The sequence below is a fragment of the Denticeps clupeoides genome, chromosome 4, assembly GCF_900700375.1.
Source record: "Denticeps clupeoides chromosome 4, fDenClu1.1, whole genome shotgun sequence".
Classification (NCBI taxonomy): domain Eukaryota; kingdom Metazoa; phylum Chordata; class Actinopteri; order Clupeiformes; family Denticipitidae; genus Denticeps; species Denticeps clupeoides.
Window position 1 is genome coordinate 28061220 of NC_041710.1, and position 21182 is coordinate 28082401.

The 21182-nt window shown below is 50.0% G+C and overlaps 1 protein-coding gene across 2 annotated transcripts; it reads right to left on the reverse strand.

Moving 5' to 3' along the window:
- Positions 1-276: 276 nt before the first annotated feature.
- On the reverse strand, positions 277-19566 carry mxd4 (MAX dimerization protein 4). Of its 2 annotated transcripts, XM_028978244.1 has the most exons (6): positions 19376-19561; positions 18688-18787; positions 16004-16033; positions 4244-4358; positions 3589-3748; positions 277-1938 (listed from the first exon to the last, which is right to left on the reverse strand). In XM_028978244.1, exons 1-6 carry the CDS (start codon positions 19437-19439, stop codon positions 1790-1792), a joined length of 618 nt encoding a protein of 205 aa, XP_028834077.1. In that variant the 5' UTR covers positions 19440-19561; the 3' UTR covers positions 277-1789. The 2 variants fall into 2 exon arrangements, with proteins under 2 accessions (XP_028834077.1, XP_028834078.1); XM_028978245.1 differs by lacking the exon at positions 16004-16033 and having other exon boundaries at positions 19376-19566.
- Positions 19567-21182: the final 1616 nt, after the last annotated feature.

A 21182-nucleotide genomic window follows, 5' to 3' on the forward strand; every position in this document is an offset into this window, starting at 1 on the left:
GGCGGGGGCCGGGGGAGTGCCTGATAAGGAGAAGACCTGAGTAGGGATGGAGAGAGGAGCAGGGGGGAAAGGAAAGGAGGAAGGAGGAAGGGGAAAGGCACAGAATGACTGCGGGAGAGCCGAGGATGCTGCAGATCCCTCGCTCTCCCCTCAACAAGCCTGGCCTCCTGTCTTTCACATATATTTATAGATTTCTATATACTCATATAGTTTTTGTCTTTATGAACATTTAGGAAAATATAATACAAAATTTAATACAGGAAATATAGAATACACTGTCTTAAATCATTTTAAGTGACCAATAGCTTCTTTTTTTTAACTTTTAGGTTTATTTTTAAAATTTTTTTTTTTAAGATTTTAAATGTTGAGACCAACAATGAAGGGCTGAACCTTTTAAAGTGTTGGGAACGGCAAGCTCTACAAACCGAAAGCGGGCTGAAGCTCAACGTGGAGAGGTGCTCATGTTAGAAAGTGTGCTGCACATCGCACTGCAGACCACATGCCGTTTTTCAACAGGTTAGTGGCAGGAGTCCATTTTACGGCTCGGTTTGGCAATGCCCACAAAAAGAGAACTAAACAAGGAACTCTTCGGCAGAGAGCTAAATTATGAGACCTTTATGTAATGTATATATATGTATATATATATTTAGTTTTTCCATTTTTAGACTTGTACAGTTTGACATGTCAGCTTGACTCTGAGCGGACAAACATGCACTCACAGAAACACACGCACAGGTTGACAAGTTGCGGGTTACAGTACGGTTTTAGCACGCTGGGCTTCGGCCATGAAGACAGACGGTGGGAGCAGAGAACAGAGGAAACATTTAGTGAGTAAGTCGTTTAGTGTCACAAATTGCCATCCCCAGAACTGTGTGTGTTGTTGTAAGAAAGCCGCGGCTTTCTGTACTTATTGCTACATCACTTAGCTACTGAAGAAAAGAGATTTTAAAGGCACGGCAGTTCTGGGAATCCACCTCTGTAATCTGTGATTAGTTTGGGTTGGGATCTGAAGGCATCAGAATTTTCCGGGTCGTAATACAGTACAATTCTCATCAGTAGTGCACCATGAAACGGTCAACAGTGCAACGTCATGGGAACGCCGCCATGAACGAGAATTTAATTGTGTTGACAGACGATTGCTGGTGTGCCTTTATTATGGTGTTCTCTTCAGTGTTTCATTCTGCTGCTTATTAATGTGACATAATGGTGAATGTTTTGGCGTGGAAATGATTTAATGAAAGTTTAGTTCAGATTTTTACTTTCATTGCCCATTTCCATCTGAAAATAACAGTGCAATATAATAGTTTGCCTCGTGCTCAATTCAAGCTTAACGTCCCCATAATTCGGCCATTTAAGGATGAAACCAGCCCCTATTGAATAGAAAGTGTTCTCTCAAACACACACGTACACACACACACACACACACACACACTCAGAGTGTTCGTTGACACATCACAGCTGCACAAAGCCACACCACCTGGGCCCATACCAACAAACCACAAATTGCTCTTGCTTTCTGCCTCTGTGGTAACTGGAGGGAAGAGGTGGGGCCGGTGGGTGGGGTGGGGAGTCTGGCGGGGGGGCGACAGAAGGATGTAGACTGCAGCGAGTTGTGAAGAAGTCTGAGCGCGGTTTAGGGAGAGGAAGTCATCATAGACGGGGGGAGAGGGTGGGCTGACAGGCAGGCATACGGGCTGATTCCTACAGCCAGGCCCGGTCCGGGTGGATGGATGGATGGATGGATGTAATTTGGTGGTGGCTGGTGGTGGCTGGATGAGGGTGGAGACCCCTAGCAGAGGTGGGACTGGAGTCTGTGGGAATGTATGTAGCTGCCGTCGCTGCGGCTCCTCTGCAGGCTGTAGTGGTCCTCCCCGTCACTCACGCTGTCCACGCTGTCACCTTCACCCGGCATGAACTCCATGCCCTCAATGTCCACCTCTGTACACGGGAAATCACACAAGAGACACACACACACCGGGTTAAGAACACACACTTCTACCTTTTCTGTTTATGTTAAAACATTTCATTAATTTTAGGTTATTGAAAGTCATCCAACAGAAGCTGCTACTGTACATAAGTCTGACACCATGTATAAAAAACCACACGCACACACACACACACACATATAAGACTTATCAAGATTGATCTTGTTAATGGGATATTAATTGTAGCCATTTCATATTATCACCTTACATTGTGCTGCTGTATCATTATTACAATTATTATTATCATTATGAAATTATCTTATCGTATTATTATTATTATTATTATCATATTATATATGGATATACTATACTATATACTACTTGTCAGTCTTGTCTGTGTCGACCTGCACTGTATTATGGGTCCTTGCACAATGTCCTTTGTCGTGTTGTGTGTTATTTTTTTTAAGTTATTTTACGTTTTTTGCTCACTGTGACCCTCCTGCCCTTCCAGAACAAAAACTTGGGCCATGTTGCGGGCTCTCCATGTCAACGGATTAGGATGAGGTTTAAGCAGCCATTAACTGGGAGGAAACACTGGCGCCTTTGTGCTGCCTCGCCTAATCTGCCGCAGCGCTAAACAGCGCGGCGTGTTTACTGCGCGGTGGATTAGTAAACAGACCCCTCACAACGGGGCCTGAGCTGGAACGTGTGATGCGGCGTGGCGCACGGCCCCGACCCCGCCCTCAGGTAGCCAGGGAAGGCTAATGGGCCCAGCTTGGGGGATCAAGGGCATACAGGGCATAGTGGGCTGGCAGAGAGCTGTGTGGTTCTGAAATGTTCTCACACAGATAGGAATATTGCACAAAGTCTCTGTTAAAGAAGAACGTTTTCAATTCAGGGTGAGTGTTAAGGATTAGAGTCTTGTTACAACAAGGTAAATACACCTTTACAACGGACATTTTACACACACTCCTTCATTTTAGACCAAATCCTGCCTCATAAAGATGCAGTACAGTCAAGCATTTCTCTAGGCAGGCGAGCAGTGGAAATCTGTGCAGAACCCTTCCCTCGGCAGGGGGTGTGTGAATGCGTGTCGAAAAGCTGTGAGACGTATTCAAGAGTTTTTTTTGCTCTATTTTTATTATTATTATCAAAATAACGTCACATTCCGCCATCCCCGCAACGGCCGTAAACTTGCAAGCGCAGAATCTCGCTTTCCTTTGTGCAACAAATGGATACAAAACAAATGTTTTATAGGGTGGCAGTAGCCTAGTGGGTAACACAGGAGACCCAGGTTCAAACCCCACTTACTACCATTGTGTCCCTAAGTTGGTCCAGGGGGGGACTGTCCCTGTAACTACTGATTGTAAGTTGCTCTGGATAAGGGTGTGTGGTAAATGCTGATAAATGCTGTAAATGTATGACCGTGTGTGTGTGTGTGTGTGTGTGTGTGTGTGTGAGAGAGAGAGAGAGAGAGAGAGAGAGAGAGAGAGAGAGAGTTTGGGTTGCTGATGTAGTATTTCCACGCGACGCTGTTAAATGCCTTGAGAATGCTGTGAGTGTCCGAAGCGTGAGAGAGAGAGAGAGAAAGGGTCTTGCTGGCTGCCAGTGACAGTGAGGACAGTGGAGGCTGCTGGGTAAGCACCGTGGCGGTCACACCCACCTTGCTCCGAGTCGGTGGAGATGGTGGAGCCCATGCTGTCGGTGCGGAGCCGCTCCAGGCCCTGCACGGACAGCTGCTCCAGACGCCGTTTGAGGTAGCGGTGCTCTCTCTGCAGCTGCTCCTTCACATTCAGGGCCTTCCTGTCCTGCTCCTCCAGCTTCTGCTTGCACACACACACACACACACACACACACATCAGCAAACTAACCTTGAAGTGTCATTTTGAAAGTAGGACGATACACACACTGAAAATGCTGCTCTCACCACAGCAATATTTATCATCATATTATTAAATAACCATAAAAAGGCAGGCGGTCAGGTGACGCTAATTCGGTGAACATTTCAAACATTTTATGGAATATCTTGTCCAGCCAAGGCCAGTCTAGCATTTTTTTTTTTTATTCTGATGGCTGTTGTGAAAATAACGGCAACGTCCTGCAACACTCAGACCGAAACTAGACTCTTGGCTTCCCTGAACACTCAGCAGCTCAACAGAATACAAAACAGGAAACAACGGGTTAATGAAGCACGTCTGCCGGGCCCTCCAGCCGCCAGAAGCCGGGCCGCGGGCTCAGCTCCGCGACCAGAGAAAAGGCCGATATCCGCTCGCCATCGGCCGTCGGCTGCCGCGCAGGAGGTAAAACGCTTCAGGTACCTTGATGTGCATTCTGGCCCTTTTGAGCAGGCTGAGGGTCGTGTGTCTGGTGCTGTCCGGACCCAAAGGCACCAGCTCTTTCAGCTGCTCCAGGTACAGCCGCAGTTTGGCACGCCTGAGAGGGGGACAAGAACAGAGTAGCTGGTTAATTATGGCCCTGCAGACAGGAAAGGCTGTAAAACACCAAAACAGGATAAGAACTCGCAAGACAACAGGAGTTGAAGACAAAAGGACTTTAATGCCCACAATATTAATCGTGCTTTGATGAAGCTCTAGCCTACACGGAAGCATTCACATTTAATGACAATTTTAATCACAATAACAATAAACGTTGTCATCTGCTTTTCTGGATGTTTTGTCTCATTCTTCTTTTAGCTTAACTGGGCTATGGCATCGCTCGCTGGGATATTATTGGCGGCAATAACGTTCATTTTCATTTTATACATTATGCCAATTACTGTACCACCCTCACGTGACTTGATGTGGTGAACACCCCTTTCTGAACACCCGGAAGGTTCAAAAGGTTGTGAAACCGCACAGCAACTGAGTTCTAGAATATTGCCGAGTTTCAGTCAGGCAGTTCCCATGAGCGTTCGGTCTAAATGTCAAAAAGAACGTTGCTAATTACAATTTACGACTGGACAAGGCTACTCATTTCAAAGGTTAACGACTAATTCTAAACAGACAGTCTATAAAAGAGCTTAAATGTTTGTAGACAGCATTTGCAATGTAAAACATCATTAATGCTAAAGAGGCGGACCATATTAAGACACACACACACACACACACATGCACCCTTGTCTGCATTCCCAATGCACACACGGCTTTTGTCTGTCTCGTATTTGAGAACAGGCTCACAGGCCAGTATCATAACAGGTTTAATATCCTTTCTGTACAAACACACACACACACACACAAACACACAGGGTTGCATAAGCCCGGTGACAGGCACAGTGTGCTTTCAACAAATTATATAACTGTACAGCGTGGGGGCCATTCCGCTGTTACCACAGTAACAGAGGGACATGGAGGCGGGCGGCCGGTCCCACACTCGGGCTGCTGACATCGGGCCCTCTGCAGCACCACTAATGAGCTCACAAATCAATCTGAGCCCACAAATGAGAAGCGCCATCACACAGCAAAGAGTCGAGCGTGCGACTGCAGCAGGCGCCACCGCCTGTTCATGACGACAACAAAAAAATCAATATAATTTACAACATTTATAACCCTAAATACAACCCCCCCCGCAGAAATAACATCTGTCAATCTGCCAGTGTCAACCACGCAAGTTTAATCCATTAAACTCAGAGTTGCTCTACATCCCGGTTCCTGGCATTGAGCTTCTGACACGGTGACCCAGCGTGAACCAGAGGGTCACCACGGCCACGGCCAAACCGGACCAGCTTGTATTATATTAGTGCAGGGCGGGCATAACTCCTCACAGCCGCCGCTGGACGCGGGGTAAAATCCTGCAGGAGGTGCCTCCCTGACACACTGACCTCAATTTTAGAAAGGGAGACGCCCACCGTGCCTTCCTAACCCCTATAGGAGCCTCTCAGCGCAGCCATGGTTTCCTGGGTGACCCCCCCCCCCCAGAGCAGCATTCTTTCTGCTCAGAGACGGCGTAAATCACCACACAGTAGGGTAGGTTGCCAAAAGAAGGCGAGACGAGAATGCAGCGCACAGCCCGACGTACGGCTGGAGAAAAAAATCTGTCCATTCAGAAACAGGTTTGCTGCTGTGCGATGCTTGCGTGCACACAGGAACGTCCGCTGCAGTCACTTTTTTCACCTCGTACCCCCACCAGATGATTATTAAAACCACTTCTACTGGCTCCTGTCACCAAGCCGTCTACCCCCCCCCCCTCCTTTCACTGCCACCTAGTCTGCTCAGGGGTCTCCAGAACTGCAGGTCGGACTGAAGATCTCCACCCCTCTCTCTCTCTTCTCTATTTGGCCAGCCACGCACAGGAAGTCCTTCAGGAGACCCACTGATGCCTTGGGGTCCTGTGGTAACCTGCAGCCCCCTCCCTTTGGGAATGTTTTTGTGTGTGTGTGTGTGTGTGTGTGTGTGTGTGTTCCTCCTGCAACTTTGTCCCCATCCTCTCTCTCCTTTGTTTTTTTTCCTGCTCTCTTATTTCATCTGGAAACGAAGCCGACCTCAGACACGGCCCACAGGCACACTCATCGGCACGCCCGACCCCCGTCTGGGACCACTGTCCCTCCCGTCTACACGACTACCCCCAGACTAAATAAATAAAGTCCTGATTAAAAAGGAGAGGGTGGGAAGGGCTTAAAAAACAGCCCCTCGCAGGTGCAGAGAGACAGACGGCCCTTTGCCTACAGCGGGGTGGCAAACAGTTCCCACTCGCTTTAATCCCTCCCACTTCCCTCTCGGGACCAACTCCCGCCCCCCACCTCTCCCGTACCCAACCTGCTGGCACTAACACGGCACTGTATCCCATCAGAGAACAAGTGTCTCCTGTGGACGGGCGGGTGGAGGAGCCCCTACCTCCAACCTGCTCCCCTCTCAGCCACATGAAGAGCCTGGCGCCGGGCCAGGGGAAGCTGGGCAGGAAAGGGAGGTCGGCCGGAGGGGGTGGAGGCAGGTGAGAGGGGTAAAAGAGAGAGAGAGCGCGAGGGTATCCAATTTGGTGGAAAAAACACTCCTGCAGAGGCCCGAAAAAAGGGCCCATTGACTTCAGAGGTATACTCAGCTGCAGTGGGCAGGGCTCCACGCGTCGCACCAGATTGGAAGGGAAGTATGTGGCCAAGTTGGGCCATCAGCCTCGCCTGGCCTTTCATTACACTCAAAAAAGGAAAACAGGACGCACCCTCCAATACCACAAGACAAGAGTTTGGCATAACTCGACCTGCTCTTGCCTGCACGTTTAACCAGAGAGAACTTTGACCTTTACACCAAACACCAATGGGAACGTTCCTCCTGGCAGCCAGGCACTGCTGGCCAGACGAGTGGGCCGGGAAGTCAGCGAAACAAATCAAGAGTACGAGAACGAGCAGGAACGAGGTGTTGGTCTCAAAGGGGGTAAAGGGGATGTTCCTACGAACACTTCATGATCTCCGAAGGCTTTTCAGGCACCGCACGTGCTGCAGGTGGAGGTGCGTTGCAACTGAGCAATGCACAGAACTGGCCATGAAAGAAGAAGCGCTATGGCGACAACACAGGAACCTGCCAGCAGTGCACCAGTCGGCAGAGGCTTTTCATTAAACGGCACAATCGCCACAACATCCTTTATGTCGGGACGTGAACTCTCCACATGTTCACATGTCGAGATGCGGGTTCCAGCACACTGATGGGTGCACGCTGACAGAGTTGAAATGTGGTCCTCTTTCATCTCAGCATCTTCATTTCTCAGTTCTGCTTCTCGCTTCTGTTTCTGATCACTGTTTACTCTGCGGTGGAGTAGCGGGCGGCACCAACCCACGCACGTTCTGCAGGGTCAGGTAGACCGGCAATAACAGCTAGACTAGAAATTCTGTGTGAGTTCAGGCCTTTTGTTTCTTTCTTTGCTCCAGCGCCGTCCATGTTTCACCGCTGTAAGTATTGTAAATAATATCGCGTATAAATCGCTGTCACTAACACAGCTCGCGACACCATCAGCGCTTTCATCTCCATCTCCGCTGGTTCCCGCCCGACTCTAGACCAGGGGGGTAGACTGTAACAGCGGCCTGGTGCTGTATCGACCCGACGTGTTCTGTTCCACCTGCCGGGGTGGCTGGGACACTCTGCCCATTCACGTTTTTTTTTTTGGTTTATTGTTGCCTTGGTCACGCAGTGTTTACCAGATGACTTAAACAGATGCACGAACGCAGCCCCAGGAGACTCTCTTCAGTTCGCATCACAGGAGATCCCAGATGCACGTCCTGCCAGTTTCCACCAATCTGTTATGGCTACACCGTGAGATGGATGATGGGGGAGCTAGAACGAAAAACGCCAAACACACACGCACCCATTCAGATTCCGAGTCGTGGCTCAATCTTCCCCCACCATAACCTACCCAACTACAACAACTGAAGGAACCCAGTCACACAGGGCCTCCAATCAGGGCAAATCCAAAGAGTGGATTCTTTTAATGAAGGTTTATTTCATTCAAAATAATAATGGATGTTTATGGAGGTTTTTCGCATGCTATGACGCATTTAAGCCTAGCTAAACATTTAACTAAACCAAATTATAGTAATGGCTTTTATAAATGTAAGTGAACACAAATGGAATTTCTTTTATTAAAGTACAGGTGCAACCTCAGCGATACAAAATGTGGGATTTCTGCACACCCCTTATCCTTACGGTGCACCACTGGTCAAAGTTAATAGTGACACAGTACAAATTGGCCAGTCATAAGCACAGGACATCACGACACTCGGAGGATAGCGTGATGCCGGTGACAATCGCGTTTTAATGAGTAACTCCGGGACTATAAAAAGCTGTAAACGTTTATGCAAGTCTCTACTTAGGTCAGTGATTGGCTGTGCTATAGGGCCCTAATGGGCAGTAATGAGCGGCAAGGAGGCAGTAAAAGAGGCCGGTCTGGGGCGCGCATGAGGACGTACACGTCAAGTGGCCACATGACCATGCTCACCATGCCCCAGTTCTCTCGCCGTCGTTCTCTCTGTTTCTGTCCCTTCCTCATTACCCTGAACTGGTCATTCCTTACAGGCAAGAATTGTCCCTTCAGAAGTCTGGTGGCCTGAAGTTGCACAGTTTGCCACAGTTTACAATTCTGCTACATACGTGCAACTGTGTCACAGTGCAATTGGTTTAATAATGTCTTCCTGGTCTTTTAGGGAGGAGGGGCGGGATATTGGACTAGAGCCACTGTGTACTAAAGAATCCCTATTCAGTTCTATTCAGGATTCTTTAAGTGCCCGTCCTCGAATAAGGTTTCAGTTCCTAAGGCCCTAAATCACCTCACCTGAAGACAGATGAGGCCGAGTCTGTTACGGTGAAGGACCGGACCAGCCGCCCATCTGAGAGACATGAACTCGGTGTGGAGGACGCAGTATTTTAAAGGGGGTTTAAGGAGGCCGTGGTGAATTCTGGGAGTGTTTAGGCTGCCTGGAGGGACAGGGCAATAAGTCCTGAGCAGACAAACAGGCCTACCACATTTATTCACTTAAACACACACACACACACACACATATGGTTCACACGCCATCTCTGTGACATGGAAAACAATGTTCCCCCCCTGGGAGGGACACAGTACCTCCAGCTGGTTGGGAAAGTGGGAGAGAGTGGAGGGAAGGACGTGAGCGCACAAAGAGCAGCCCTGAAAAGGCAGGGCACCCTCTCGCTCACCCCTATAGTGCCCTTCTCCTCCGCCACTCCCTTTCCTGCGCCCCCCCGGCACTCACTCGCGCCGGTTAATGAGGCGGCCGCGGCCGGGCGCATTCCTCCGGTTGGTGGGCTCCGTCTGGCACAGGGCCAGCCACCCGTTCTGCCAAGCCGGGGTTCAGAGGTCGGCTCAAACACTGTTACCATGCTTCCTCTCACTCGGCCGTGTTTGCTTCCGAGACTGCGGCACGGCTTTTGCTTTACGGCACTTAGCCTGCGGGACGGGGTCCTGCCATCTTTCTACCGAGCTGTTCACTTTCGAGGGACACTAAACTGTCCTGGCCTCGTGTAAACAAACAACAGGAGCAAGGGAGCGAGCACCGAAAACGTCCTCGGGCCTGACGGTTGCGTGCATCGGAGCAGACGGGACGTCGTCACCGAGACCCAGACCGCCACATCTGGAACCCGAAGCAGAAGAAGTGAGAGAGTGACAGAGCGAGCGGGTGGGGGCACCTACACATGTTCACATTTAAAGAGATATTGGAAGGTGGTGTTGGGGGGGGGTGCGTCTGCCCTACTTTATAAATTTGGAGAATCAAGAGTGAAAAACTGGTACGAAACTGGCCGCACGGTGCCCGCCGGAGCTCATGTCCCTGTTCCGTTCCCTCTGAGAATGCTGGATTGTCTTCGTGTGCGTGTGAGATGAGTCCCAGTACCCGGGCCTGACGTGTCCGCGCTCTCGCGACGGAAACAGCCGTCAACACCGCGCCCGCCTCTGCCAAGCCGGAGAGGGAAGCCGAGATCGAGGGGAACTTGGCGAGCGTCGCCAAAGAAATATGGACCTGCCAAAGCAGGCCCGGCCGAGAGCTCCTCCACATCGCGACAACAGCCAACATCACGGCCCTGCTGGGAGTGGTGCGAAACCAAAACCTGCCATTTCCACTTGGCAGCGGAGGCCACGTCAATTAGTTCCATTTGTCATGCTTTTTGCCCCCCCCCATCCCTCTCTTTTTTCCGACACAGAAAGGAACCCTCGAGGTGCTGGAGCATGTCAGATTCCTGCCATCTCTAGTTGCTCTTACATCTGCGCTGCGTGGAAGGAAAAAGCAGATGTCTGCCGAGGCACGGAGGGGAAAACAAGTCTGTTCTTAAAATCCGATCTTTCTCAAAACCGCAGTCACACTGCTGAAGTCCCCCCCCCCCCTCCACACGGTCACCTTAAAAACCCCGCTGCTCGTCAAAACCTCCCAATCCCACTGTAAAGAGGGAGGAGGGGGTGGAGAGAAGGAACAGAAAGAAGAGACGCCGGATAAGTGGAACCACCTGCGATAGGAGCTCCAGTGACCCAGTTTTAAAGAGTTCAATAAACAGTGAGGCCTGCAGGCCCGGCGCGGCGCTGCACTCCATAACTCTGTTAATGATTAAACGCGGGCGGGCCCTCGGGGGGCCTGGGTCCCGGCCGCGAGGGTTGGCCACGGGCCTTGGCTGGAGGGGGCGGGGGCCCGAGGGGAAGGCTGTAGGTTGTTCATAATTCAGGATCTCCAGAGTTCACACGTCAGATGTTACTGTAACGTGAGATCAAGCGCATCTAAAGCTTTGAGAAATGATATTAATGTGATTAAATACACACGCAGTTTACTTATTAATTATCAATCAATTTAGTTTACACTACAAATTCGCAATTTTACAAATTTAAAAATAGATGATTGCACTTTATCAATATATTGTATGTCGTGTATAGAATCTGTATCCAGTGTAATAAGATATTAACTGTACCACACAGAACCCAATTCCTTGTGTGTGTGTGTGTGTGTGTGTGTGTGTGTTACTGTAATATGTAATTAGAATTCTGATAGTGTGTGTGTGGTTGACTGTCGGCCTGGATAAAGGGGTTTAGAAATGGATGCACAGGGATGACATTGTTTGCATGGCAGAATATTTTTAGAAATGTCAGGGCTCCAGGCTCTACTGTTCACTTATTATTTTATTTAATACTTTTTAAGGAAATCTCACGGCATGTCTTGCAGTGATTTAAGTAATTTATTTGAAAAGGTTTTCAGGTTGAGACCGGCTCATGGCTCCAACTCAACGCTCTATTCCACCACTACACACAGCCACGTGTTTTCTTTTTTTAAACTTTCCACTATCGCTGACAAACACTGTACTGCCCTGCCCAGCTACCCCCACCCACCCGCCCAGCCAGCCCCATGCGTCTTTCTGGTTATGCAACTGTGCACTCAGTGGTATGCCGGTGTCTGACCTGAATTTCTCTGAATTACGCCCCGACCACGTTCCACTGCTCCCAGCTACCTGCCACGCCCTGTCCTGCGGCCGCGTCGGGCTAACAGCGCAGCGCCACCGCTCACCGGGGCCCAGCGCTCCTGTTCACTACCCCTGTCCTCCCGCCGAGCAGCGATTTCACAACCCGGACCAGTGACCAGCTGAACAGTCGCTTTATATGCTTCCGCATCAGCAGCTTTACTGCAAAAAGAAAGAAAGACAGGAGGGTGTGAACAGGTCCTATAGCTTTATTATACAGGATTACTGTCTGTCTGTCTGTCTATCTGTCTGTCTGTCTGTCTCCATGCACCCTGTCCTCAGCCTTAACTTCAGCACAGGAGGCAGAAATTCCACACCTCCTCCCAGACACCCTCACGCTGACCCGTCCGTCCCCACGAGCATGTGTGATTATGTGACGTGGCCCAGGCTCACGTTTAACAAACTACAAACACACACACACACACAACGGGGAAGAGAACAAGCGAGGCGTGCACATTGAGTTTGTTTCTATATTTTGTGAAAAACTTCTCTCTCTCTCTCGGTCCATGTTCTCCTCTGACCCCACTGTCAGACCCAGAGGATAAATAGCCCCTCTAGATGAACTATTTTCTTTGTATCAGATGACTTCCTCCCTAATGTCAGACTCTCCAGTCGCCAGCTAGAGGCTCTGTGCTGCTTCCCCTCCCAGAAAGAGAAGAGAGCGAAAGAGTCAACTTTAGGGAAGATGAGGCCCACTGTGGGCCTGCGGGGAGTCCACCTCATCCTCCCTCCCTCCCTCCATCCATCCTCTGGTTCCTGCTGACTCAGCAACGGCAGGCAGGCTGGTCCCATCCAGGATGAAACAAAAGGGGCAAGAGGGGAGAAAAAAATGTAGAAAAACAGATGTGTTCTATAGAAGAAAGAGCTTTAGAGAGAGAAAGAGAGGAGTGACTGGAAGAATGTCCCTCCCTCCTCTCTCTTCTTCCCTCGCAAGGACCCTCACCAGGCCTGACCGGAGCACCGCTACCCGGCCTCAACACGCTCACGCAAGGACCGCCCACGGAGATAAAAACCCACCAGAGGCCAGACCCAGGCATTCCGGAATACCTGCGTTCACCGCCTCATCAAAAAAAAAAAAAAATCCTTATCACCTCTGTCACATTCCTCCGATAAAAGTTACCTTCCTCCTCGCCTCCTTCACGCACGAGGGATCAGAAAACGGCACGCCATGCGTCTGACAGCCGCTGAATGTGAGTCAATCATCTGGTGGCTGACTGAGGGTGAGCACACACCAGCGGCGCTTCCCATAAACACGTGTTTACCAGAAAACAGAAACTGAGCCGTGTCACGTAGGAAACCACAAGCGTGAATCATGGCGTAGAGACGGCGAGGATGAGAGGAGGAAAGGGGGGTGAAATCGCATTATTGAGAAAAACAAAAACAAAAAAAAAAAAGGGCGTGATGTTCGACGTTGGTGCCGCTTGTCAGAAAGCCCACGACAGAACGGCAATAATTCTCGGGTCGCAGTTGGCTTGGCTGCCAGTGCCGGGGGTTGAGACACCTCGGGTGGACATTTTATAGTTAGCCCCTCCAGGACATCATGTTTTTTTTTTTTTGCAGATTTGCAATGCACGTTGCGACGCTGTAAATGTTTAAAGTGATGATGTGGGAGATTTATTTCTCTTGTGAAAATAATACAGCTCTGTCTTTACCAATAAATTCTGTCCCACAAATGTTGGCTGCCCGATCCGTGCAGATATACATTAAAGACATAAACTCCCATTCATATTTTGATAGAAAACAATTGTTTTGTCCAACATCGTATTGATCGAAGATCATACGGTGGCTGGAAATGGCCAATTATCAGCAACAACTAGTGTTAGATCTCCTGCATATGGGCATAAAGGTCCAGGCTCCTGCCCCATAATGCACCTGCTGGTTCCGCCGCTCTGAGCACCAGGTGAACGAGGACACGTCCACAGAGCCAAAGCCGGGCACGTGACACGGGCGAGTTGAAATGCATGACTGGCATGCCGGCAACATCGACAGAGAAAAAAAAAAGAAAAGCCTCCGCACGACCGCGAAAAAAGGAGAAAAAGAAAAGGAAACAAAGCATAGAGAGAGAGAGAGAGAGAGAGAGATGGGCACATGACTGCACACTGCAACCGTGCAATAAACACGCAACCCAGACACGATACTGTCGCACGCCGGACCGTACTCGGTCTCTCTCTCTCTCTCTCTCTCACACACGTATCAGGTGCTGAGGAGGTGAAGTGGCCGCGCCCGCCTGGTGCATGTGGGCAAAGCAAACAAACAGCAAGTGACTCACGGGGAGCTAAAAAAAGAGCCGCGCTCCCTAGTCTCGTTTCGAAAACTGACAGAAACGGAGAGAAGAAGCGCGTGGGAGAGAGAGAGAGAGAGAGAGTGCTCTTTGGAAGCGATACCGGGATTATCAGAGATTAAGGGACTGGTTATATTAGTGGACGGACGCTCTCATGAGGCCCACTCTTAATAAGATGCCGTGAGCGGGACAGCTGACACGGATTGGTTTTCCAGGTCCACGTGTCTTCAGACTTTAGCACACCGTGGACGTGAAATGCCCTGACCAACCAGACCTTCACGCACAGCTCCTCGAGTAAACAGGCCTACTGTCCCCCGTAAAAATAGATCCTTTTTTGTGGGTTGGGTGCACACCGAGCTACTAAACCGGATTCCGGTGCAGGAGACTACGACAGAAATGGGAATAACTTGTCAGTACGATGAATTTTACTCCACAAGGTACTTGTTTTATTGCTTATAATATTGGGGTCACATTTTCCTTAATCAGCCTTAAAAAAAAAAAAAAGTGAACCGGACAGACACCAAACTGTTTGCATCTAGTAACTACCCCGTTATTAATTGGGGTACAGGTTTTCACAAGACCTCTCTATTCAGGTCCCTCTTGCAGGGGTCACTTCTGTTCCTCTCACACAGACGACAGGAAAAAAAAAAACGGACTTTGGGGAAGGCAACAGGAAGTGCAAACAGCTCTAGCCACGCCCGCTCGACGGCCGCAACTGTTAAGTCAGCGTTCGTGCCGTAGTCGGCCTCCGTGACCTCTGGTAAACTCGCGCATGACTTGCAACAGAAGGCTGTGCATTAAGAAAAGGCAACTGAAAGCGTGCGTGCTTTCCAGTCTGATCACACGTACAACCGTACCGTTACGCAGCAATTTCGCCCACGCGTTACGTCAGAGGGTCACGGCCTCTTTTCCAACTTTACTTCAAGGGGATATGCCGCCAGGAAGGAAGCGGGTCGCCATCAAACCTATTTTAATATGAATGAATTAAAACACGACAGAGACAGGGAACCGAACTTCAAATTCATTTCAAAACCAGTCGGTAACTTCTGGTTTGAGTATTTCTTTTGTAATAAAAGCAGTGTACCATTTATTTATCGTTATAAATCTATTATAAATAGGTTGTACCTTGTTGATATGCGAGATGGGCGAGTTTGCTGGGGAGTTCTGGATGTGGTGCCGTTGTGTTAATAACGCGTAATTAATGAGTAATAAAGCTGTTCTGTAAGGTGTGAGGACGCAGCAATGCCTATTCTCAGGCAGCTTAGCTTAATGAACCAGTAACCGCACACGCGTTTTACGTCACATGCCAATTACTCGCTGCCAGGCATGCGAGCGGCAAATTCCCAGCCCTGAGCGTGAGTGACAGCTTCTCACGCACGCACAGGTTACCCCGCCCCTTAAACACACTCACCAACACGAGGCTGACCACGCCCGCCTTTTTAGCTTCCCCAAAATCCCCCATTCCGGCACGCCGATGCTGTGCACACTAAACAGCAATTTAACTCTGATGCACCAACCAATCAGAACAGGCCGCCTGCCACGTTACGCACGGGTACCGCTTCACCGCCACCCCCCCGGTCGGGGTTAACACAGGCAAGCGTGCAAGAAAAAGTGCCGGTCCCTTCCCCTACAGAGGCTGACGCGGGACATTCCGGCCTCACGCGGCACCGAGAAAAACCGACTGAACTGAATTCCACAATAATGGCAGAAGAATCCACAAAAGGTGGGCGTGGCTACGGTCGGTAGGTGACGTAACAGCGCCCGAGTACATCTGGGCGACACGGTAAACCGGGAACAATGTGTCTGGGACAGGAGGCGAGACACACACACACACACACAGCCAAAAAAAGAACGGCAAGTGGTCTTACCTGTGTTTCTCCAGTTCGTTGTGCGAGGATCTGGAAGCAGAAACAAACAGTGAGTGGAGGGCGTGGCCAAGATGCGAGAAGCAGATGTTTTCCTCCTGCGGTGCTCCATGCCATGATCCGCCTTCACTATCGCCCTGCGCCATATGCAAAGGGGGCGGCCCAGAGCGCGGCTTCTACGTAGCAAGGGCCTTTAGGTGGGACCCCGACTTTAACCAAAACCGGAGAAATGGCGTATTTGCGCTCGCTCCTTCACCGCGCACCGTTCATTCGTCTCAGAGCTCAGTGTAAAGCACGGACTCATAATTCTTCCTCTCTGGACATAAGTGTGCATGTGGACATATGTCCCCATGGGCGTATTTATGTATGCGACATCAGTGCCGGGCCAGACAACACACTCGCACATATCCGCTTACCCAGACACACACACACACACACTCTCGCGGCGAAACGCCATCAGGCTCTGCTGATCACCGGCCAAGAGCCAAGACTCCGGAGCACGCCGCAGCACACGGGCCATTTCAGGGCACAAAGTCGCGCTGGGAGGGGGGGGGGCTGGCTGGGACCGTTCTGCTAAACAAAACGGGAACGTTCACGAAAACACGGCGAAGACGAAAGTTTATTTCCTCCAAAAATAAAACACACTAACCAAATAACCGGCGAAATACACCTCTCATACGCAGCGCTTTAACACCAACAAAAACATGCCTGAGCATTCCCAAATCCATTTAGTGGGTCACAGTTCTGTTATTATCATCATCATCATCATCATCATCATCATCACCCGTTTCTCTTTCCTCCGACACGCACGCTCAGCCCGATCTCGGCTGCTTACTGCAAGGTCGCCATTTGCTTTATTCCTGCTTTTCGTGGCAGGGCATGTATATAACCACTCCGGTGCAAAACGCAGAAAACGAGCAAAAAGAAATCTGGCGTGCCGGGAGGAAGAGCGTTGGAAGAAAAGGGGGGAGATGGAGGGAAAGTGGGGGTGCAAGCGAAGAGAAAAAAAAAAAAAAGTTCCCGTGCTAACTTTTCCAGACTCTTTCCCTCGCCGTGCACTGGTCCGTGTGTGTGTGTGTTAGGTGGGGGGATGCCTCTCTCTTTCTTTCTCTCTCTCCCTCTCTCTCTCTCACTCTCTCTCGGCCCACTGGCCGAAACAGGAGGGGATATCGGAGCAGGCCGGCGCTCCGGCACATCCCTCCAGCCAGGCAGGGACTCTGTGGACGTCTGCGCGTACCCTCCACCACACCCACCTGCGTGTGTGTGTTAGGTGGGGTGGATGTCTCTCTCTCTCTCTCTCTCTCGGCCCACTGGCCGAAACAAGAGGGAATATCGGCGCAGGCCGGCGCTCCTGCACGTCCCTCCGGCCAGGCAGGGACGCCGCTGCTCACATCTGGCCGTACCCTCCACCACACCCACCTGCGTATGTGTGTGTGTGTGTGTGTGTGTGTGTTAGGTGGGGGGATGTATCTCTCTCTCTCTCTCACCCAGACACTCTCTCGGCCCAATGGCCGAAACAGGAGGGAATATCGGAGCAGGCCGGCGCTCCGGCACGTCCCTCCAGCCAGGCAGGGACTCTGTGGACGTCTGTGCATACCCTCCACCACACCCACCTGCGTGTGTGTGTTAGGTGGGGTGGATGTCTCTCTCTCTCTCTCGGCCCACTGGCCGAAACAGGAGGGGATATCGGAGCAGGCCGGCGCTCCGGCACATCCCTCCAGCCAGGCGGGGACACTGTGGACGTCTGCGCATACCCTCCACCACACCCACCTGCGTGTGTGTGTGTTAGGTGGGGTGGATGTCTCTCTCTCTCTCTCTCTCTCGGCCCACTGGCCGAGACAAGAGGGAATATCGGCGCAGGCCGGCGCTCCTGCACGTCCCTCCGGCCAGGCAGGGACGCCGCTGCTCGCATCTGGCCGTACCCTCCACCACACCCACCTGCGTATGTGTGTGTGTGTGTGTGTGTTAGGTGGGGGGATGTATCTCTCTCTCTCTCACCCAGACACTCTCTCGGCCCAATGGCCGAAACAGGAGGGAATATCGGAGCAGGCCGGCGCTCCGGCACGTCCCTCCAACCAGGCGGGGACACTGTGGACATCTGGGCGTACCCTCCACCACACCCACCTGCGTGTGTGGGTGCCCTGCATGCTGGGAGGGAGGGAGGGAGAGAAAACAACATGCACGCCACTACTACAGCGGCCTGAAAAACACACTTCTTGTAGAGTTTGGGGTGGTTTTTTTTCTCGCTTCACCAGCAAGTATTTTCTTCACGACAATTGTAAAGACATATTGCGCATATAAACCGCGTGTGCTCTCAGTTCCCCAACGTTCGCCCGGCAGGTCGCTGTTCTATTACCGTAAAACTGAGGCGAGTCGGCGCCACTCTCCGACCTTGTCGCGAACAACGCCCGAACGTGGAGAGGAACCGCCGAACTACTCGCGCTTTCTCACGCGAATTTACAGCGAGAAAAAGTGAAACGAAAGAAGAAAAGAAAAGAAAAGAAAAGAAAAGAAAAAACCGGAGCAGAGCGACAGAGAGAAGGCGGCGCGGCGCGGCGCGGCGCGGAGCTGGGGGCTGGACGCTGTACGCGTGGCACTGTTTATACCCGGTCACAACACGGAGAGCCGAGCCCCACGGCAACATGGCGATTACTGGACGGGGACGCCGGGCCGGGACGGCGTTTTACCTGTTGTTCGGGGCCTTTCTTGATATCGGCGAAGCTTTCGATTTCTTTGTGGAAAAGTCGCTGTTGTACGGCAGAACAGACGCGTAGCCGTGCTCTGCTTCTGTCAACAGAGTAAACAGGGTAAAGTGTTGGGGTGGGGTGGTTAAATGCACACGACACACACGCGAGATACATAGAGATAAACATCTATAAATAAAATAAGTAGATTCGTTCGGAATGACACTTCTGTCTGATTCACAAATGACGTAGCCGTCTAAGCAAAACATGTGACTCGACTAGTCTTCCCTCCTCATGTCAGAGCAGCGCCAGGACGTTCAAATAAACAAGCCCGCCGCTGACATTTATTGTCATTAAATCACACAAACACACCGATAAAGGCAGCATATTGTATTAAAAAAGATATAATAATTAGCACAACCATTCGTCGCCAGAACACGGCTGACGGACGTGGGCCGTAACGGCTCGACTGTCATCGGACCGTCCTTCACAGCTGCGTGACGGAACACGGACTTTTCCGCGACGTGCCCCGCTACGTTGTTGTCAGCGCTTTCCAAGTGACATCATACCTGCGCTGTGGCAGCGCCGCACGTCCGCCAGAACTTTACCGAACAACGCCGCTAACGCGCGTCTACGCCCGACCGAGGGACAGCCAGCCATTACAAACGAGCGGTCGTTCTACATGAAATACCTCTGTCTCTTCTTTCCAAGTATTCTGCGGCCTCCAGGAGAATTAAAAGGGAATTAAGTTCCATCCTGTTGACTACGCGGCGGGGATAAATGATATGAAATAAAAATCGTCACAGGATGAACGCTGCAGATGTAAGTGGTTGAAATAAACAAAAAAAAAAAAAAACTAAAACAGGTTACGGTCTACGCGAACGACAACGTTCGGTTCTGAGTCTGGGGGACTCCCAACCAAATTCATATCAACTGTGCCTCGGCGACAGTGTACGGCCGGAGTGACAGCTGCTCCGGCCAATGATCGAGCGACATGCGGTGGGGGGCGGTGCTAGAGTGGGCGCTCCCGCCCACTTAGACACGCCCACTCTCGGTTCACAGGCGGAGTGTTGATACGCGTCTGATTGGCCGGCCAGTGATAGTAACAAGGTGGAAGCTATACCCTAGCAACAGCTCATGTGACCCAGCCCCGTAGTCGCTGATTGGCTTGAGACGCACGTTGCTCGCTTCTGATTGGTCGGTAGATGGGGCTGTGCGAGCCCTCAAACTCTGAACTTGACCATGTTGCCAGGGATTTCAGCTACATTAACGCAGCTAAATTGAAATTTAATCTAGTTTACTGATTAGATCGTTTTGTCTTATTTTAACATGATTGAATTCACGTATACTGTGCAGCAGCTGTCAAAGCTGTTTAACGCGAACGACCAGACTAATCAACAAGTACTGTAGCAGAAAAGCAATTTTGTCAGATGAGTCATTACCTTGTTTCCATATGAATGTCTGTTACTTGTGGTATTCATTGTTCAATGCATGTGTCAAATCGAAATTTTCCAAATATTACGTATATGCACAAAACTGCAGAGTAATGTTTATGAATACTATGACATGTATGTTAAAGATTATGGGTAATGCACGAGAAAAAGTATCAGTGTATTTCATGAATAGGATATATGAAATTTGCAAACTGATTCACTTTCCCGTAGTTCCACAAATGTTTTGGAAAACTTTTAGAAGCATTTTACAATTATCTGGCAACCCCGGCATGGCTTGGAAGGCTGCACTCAGGGTAAGGTATTATAACGGAGAACAAATTGAGACTCATGCATGTCATTATCCTTGCTGCACACAATGAGTTCACAGAGGTTGATTCCAATAAAGGGACAAACCACTAAATTGAGGAGAAACTGAACGATAAAAGTAATAGCACATTTGTTTCATCACTCATCACTTTCAGCTTTTATTTATGCACATGCCAAAGACTTATTTCTTTAGCTATGAGGAGCTTCATTATTGTCAACAGTGACAAGGGAACTTCAGGGAAAATTGGATTTGTGTGAGTCACTGTGCAAACTTAACACACCAGCCACTTTTTCATCAGCTCTGAAAGTAGTCAGCTTTGCACATCTGAGTCTGTGGTGGAACATTTTTCAAAGAAAGCGATGTAACACAGGCACCTTTTCAGAGACTTAAGCAACATTCATTTTTAGTGTGTGCGTGGTCCATTGGTACAGTGAGCCGTGATACAGTGAAAAAGATAAATAACTGATTCACAGCAGGTATTTTGTGCCCATGAAGTCTTGGAAAGGGGAGAAAACATCAGTGATTAAGCATTAGCCACATTAAAGGAGAGGCGTATGGACTACTTTCTGTAAAAGCAACTTTAATAAAAAAAAAGAAGCTGTTCTGGCTGGCAGGACTAGAAAGGAAGAAGAATATAATAAAGTGTTTGGGGATGTTCCATACATAAAAATTGCTTCCTGTCATGGTCAACATCAATATCCTACAGCTCTGCTTCTCTTATGCTTTCATTTAGGCCT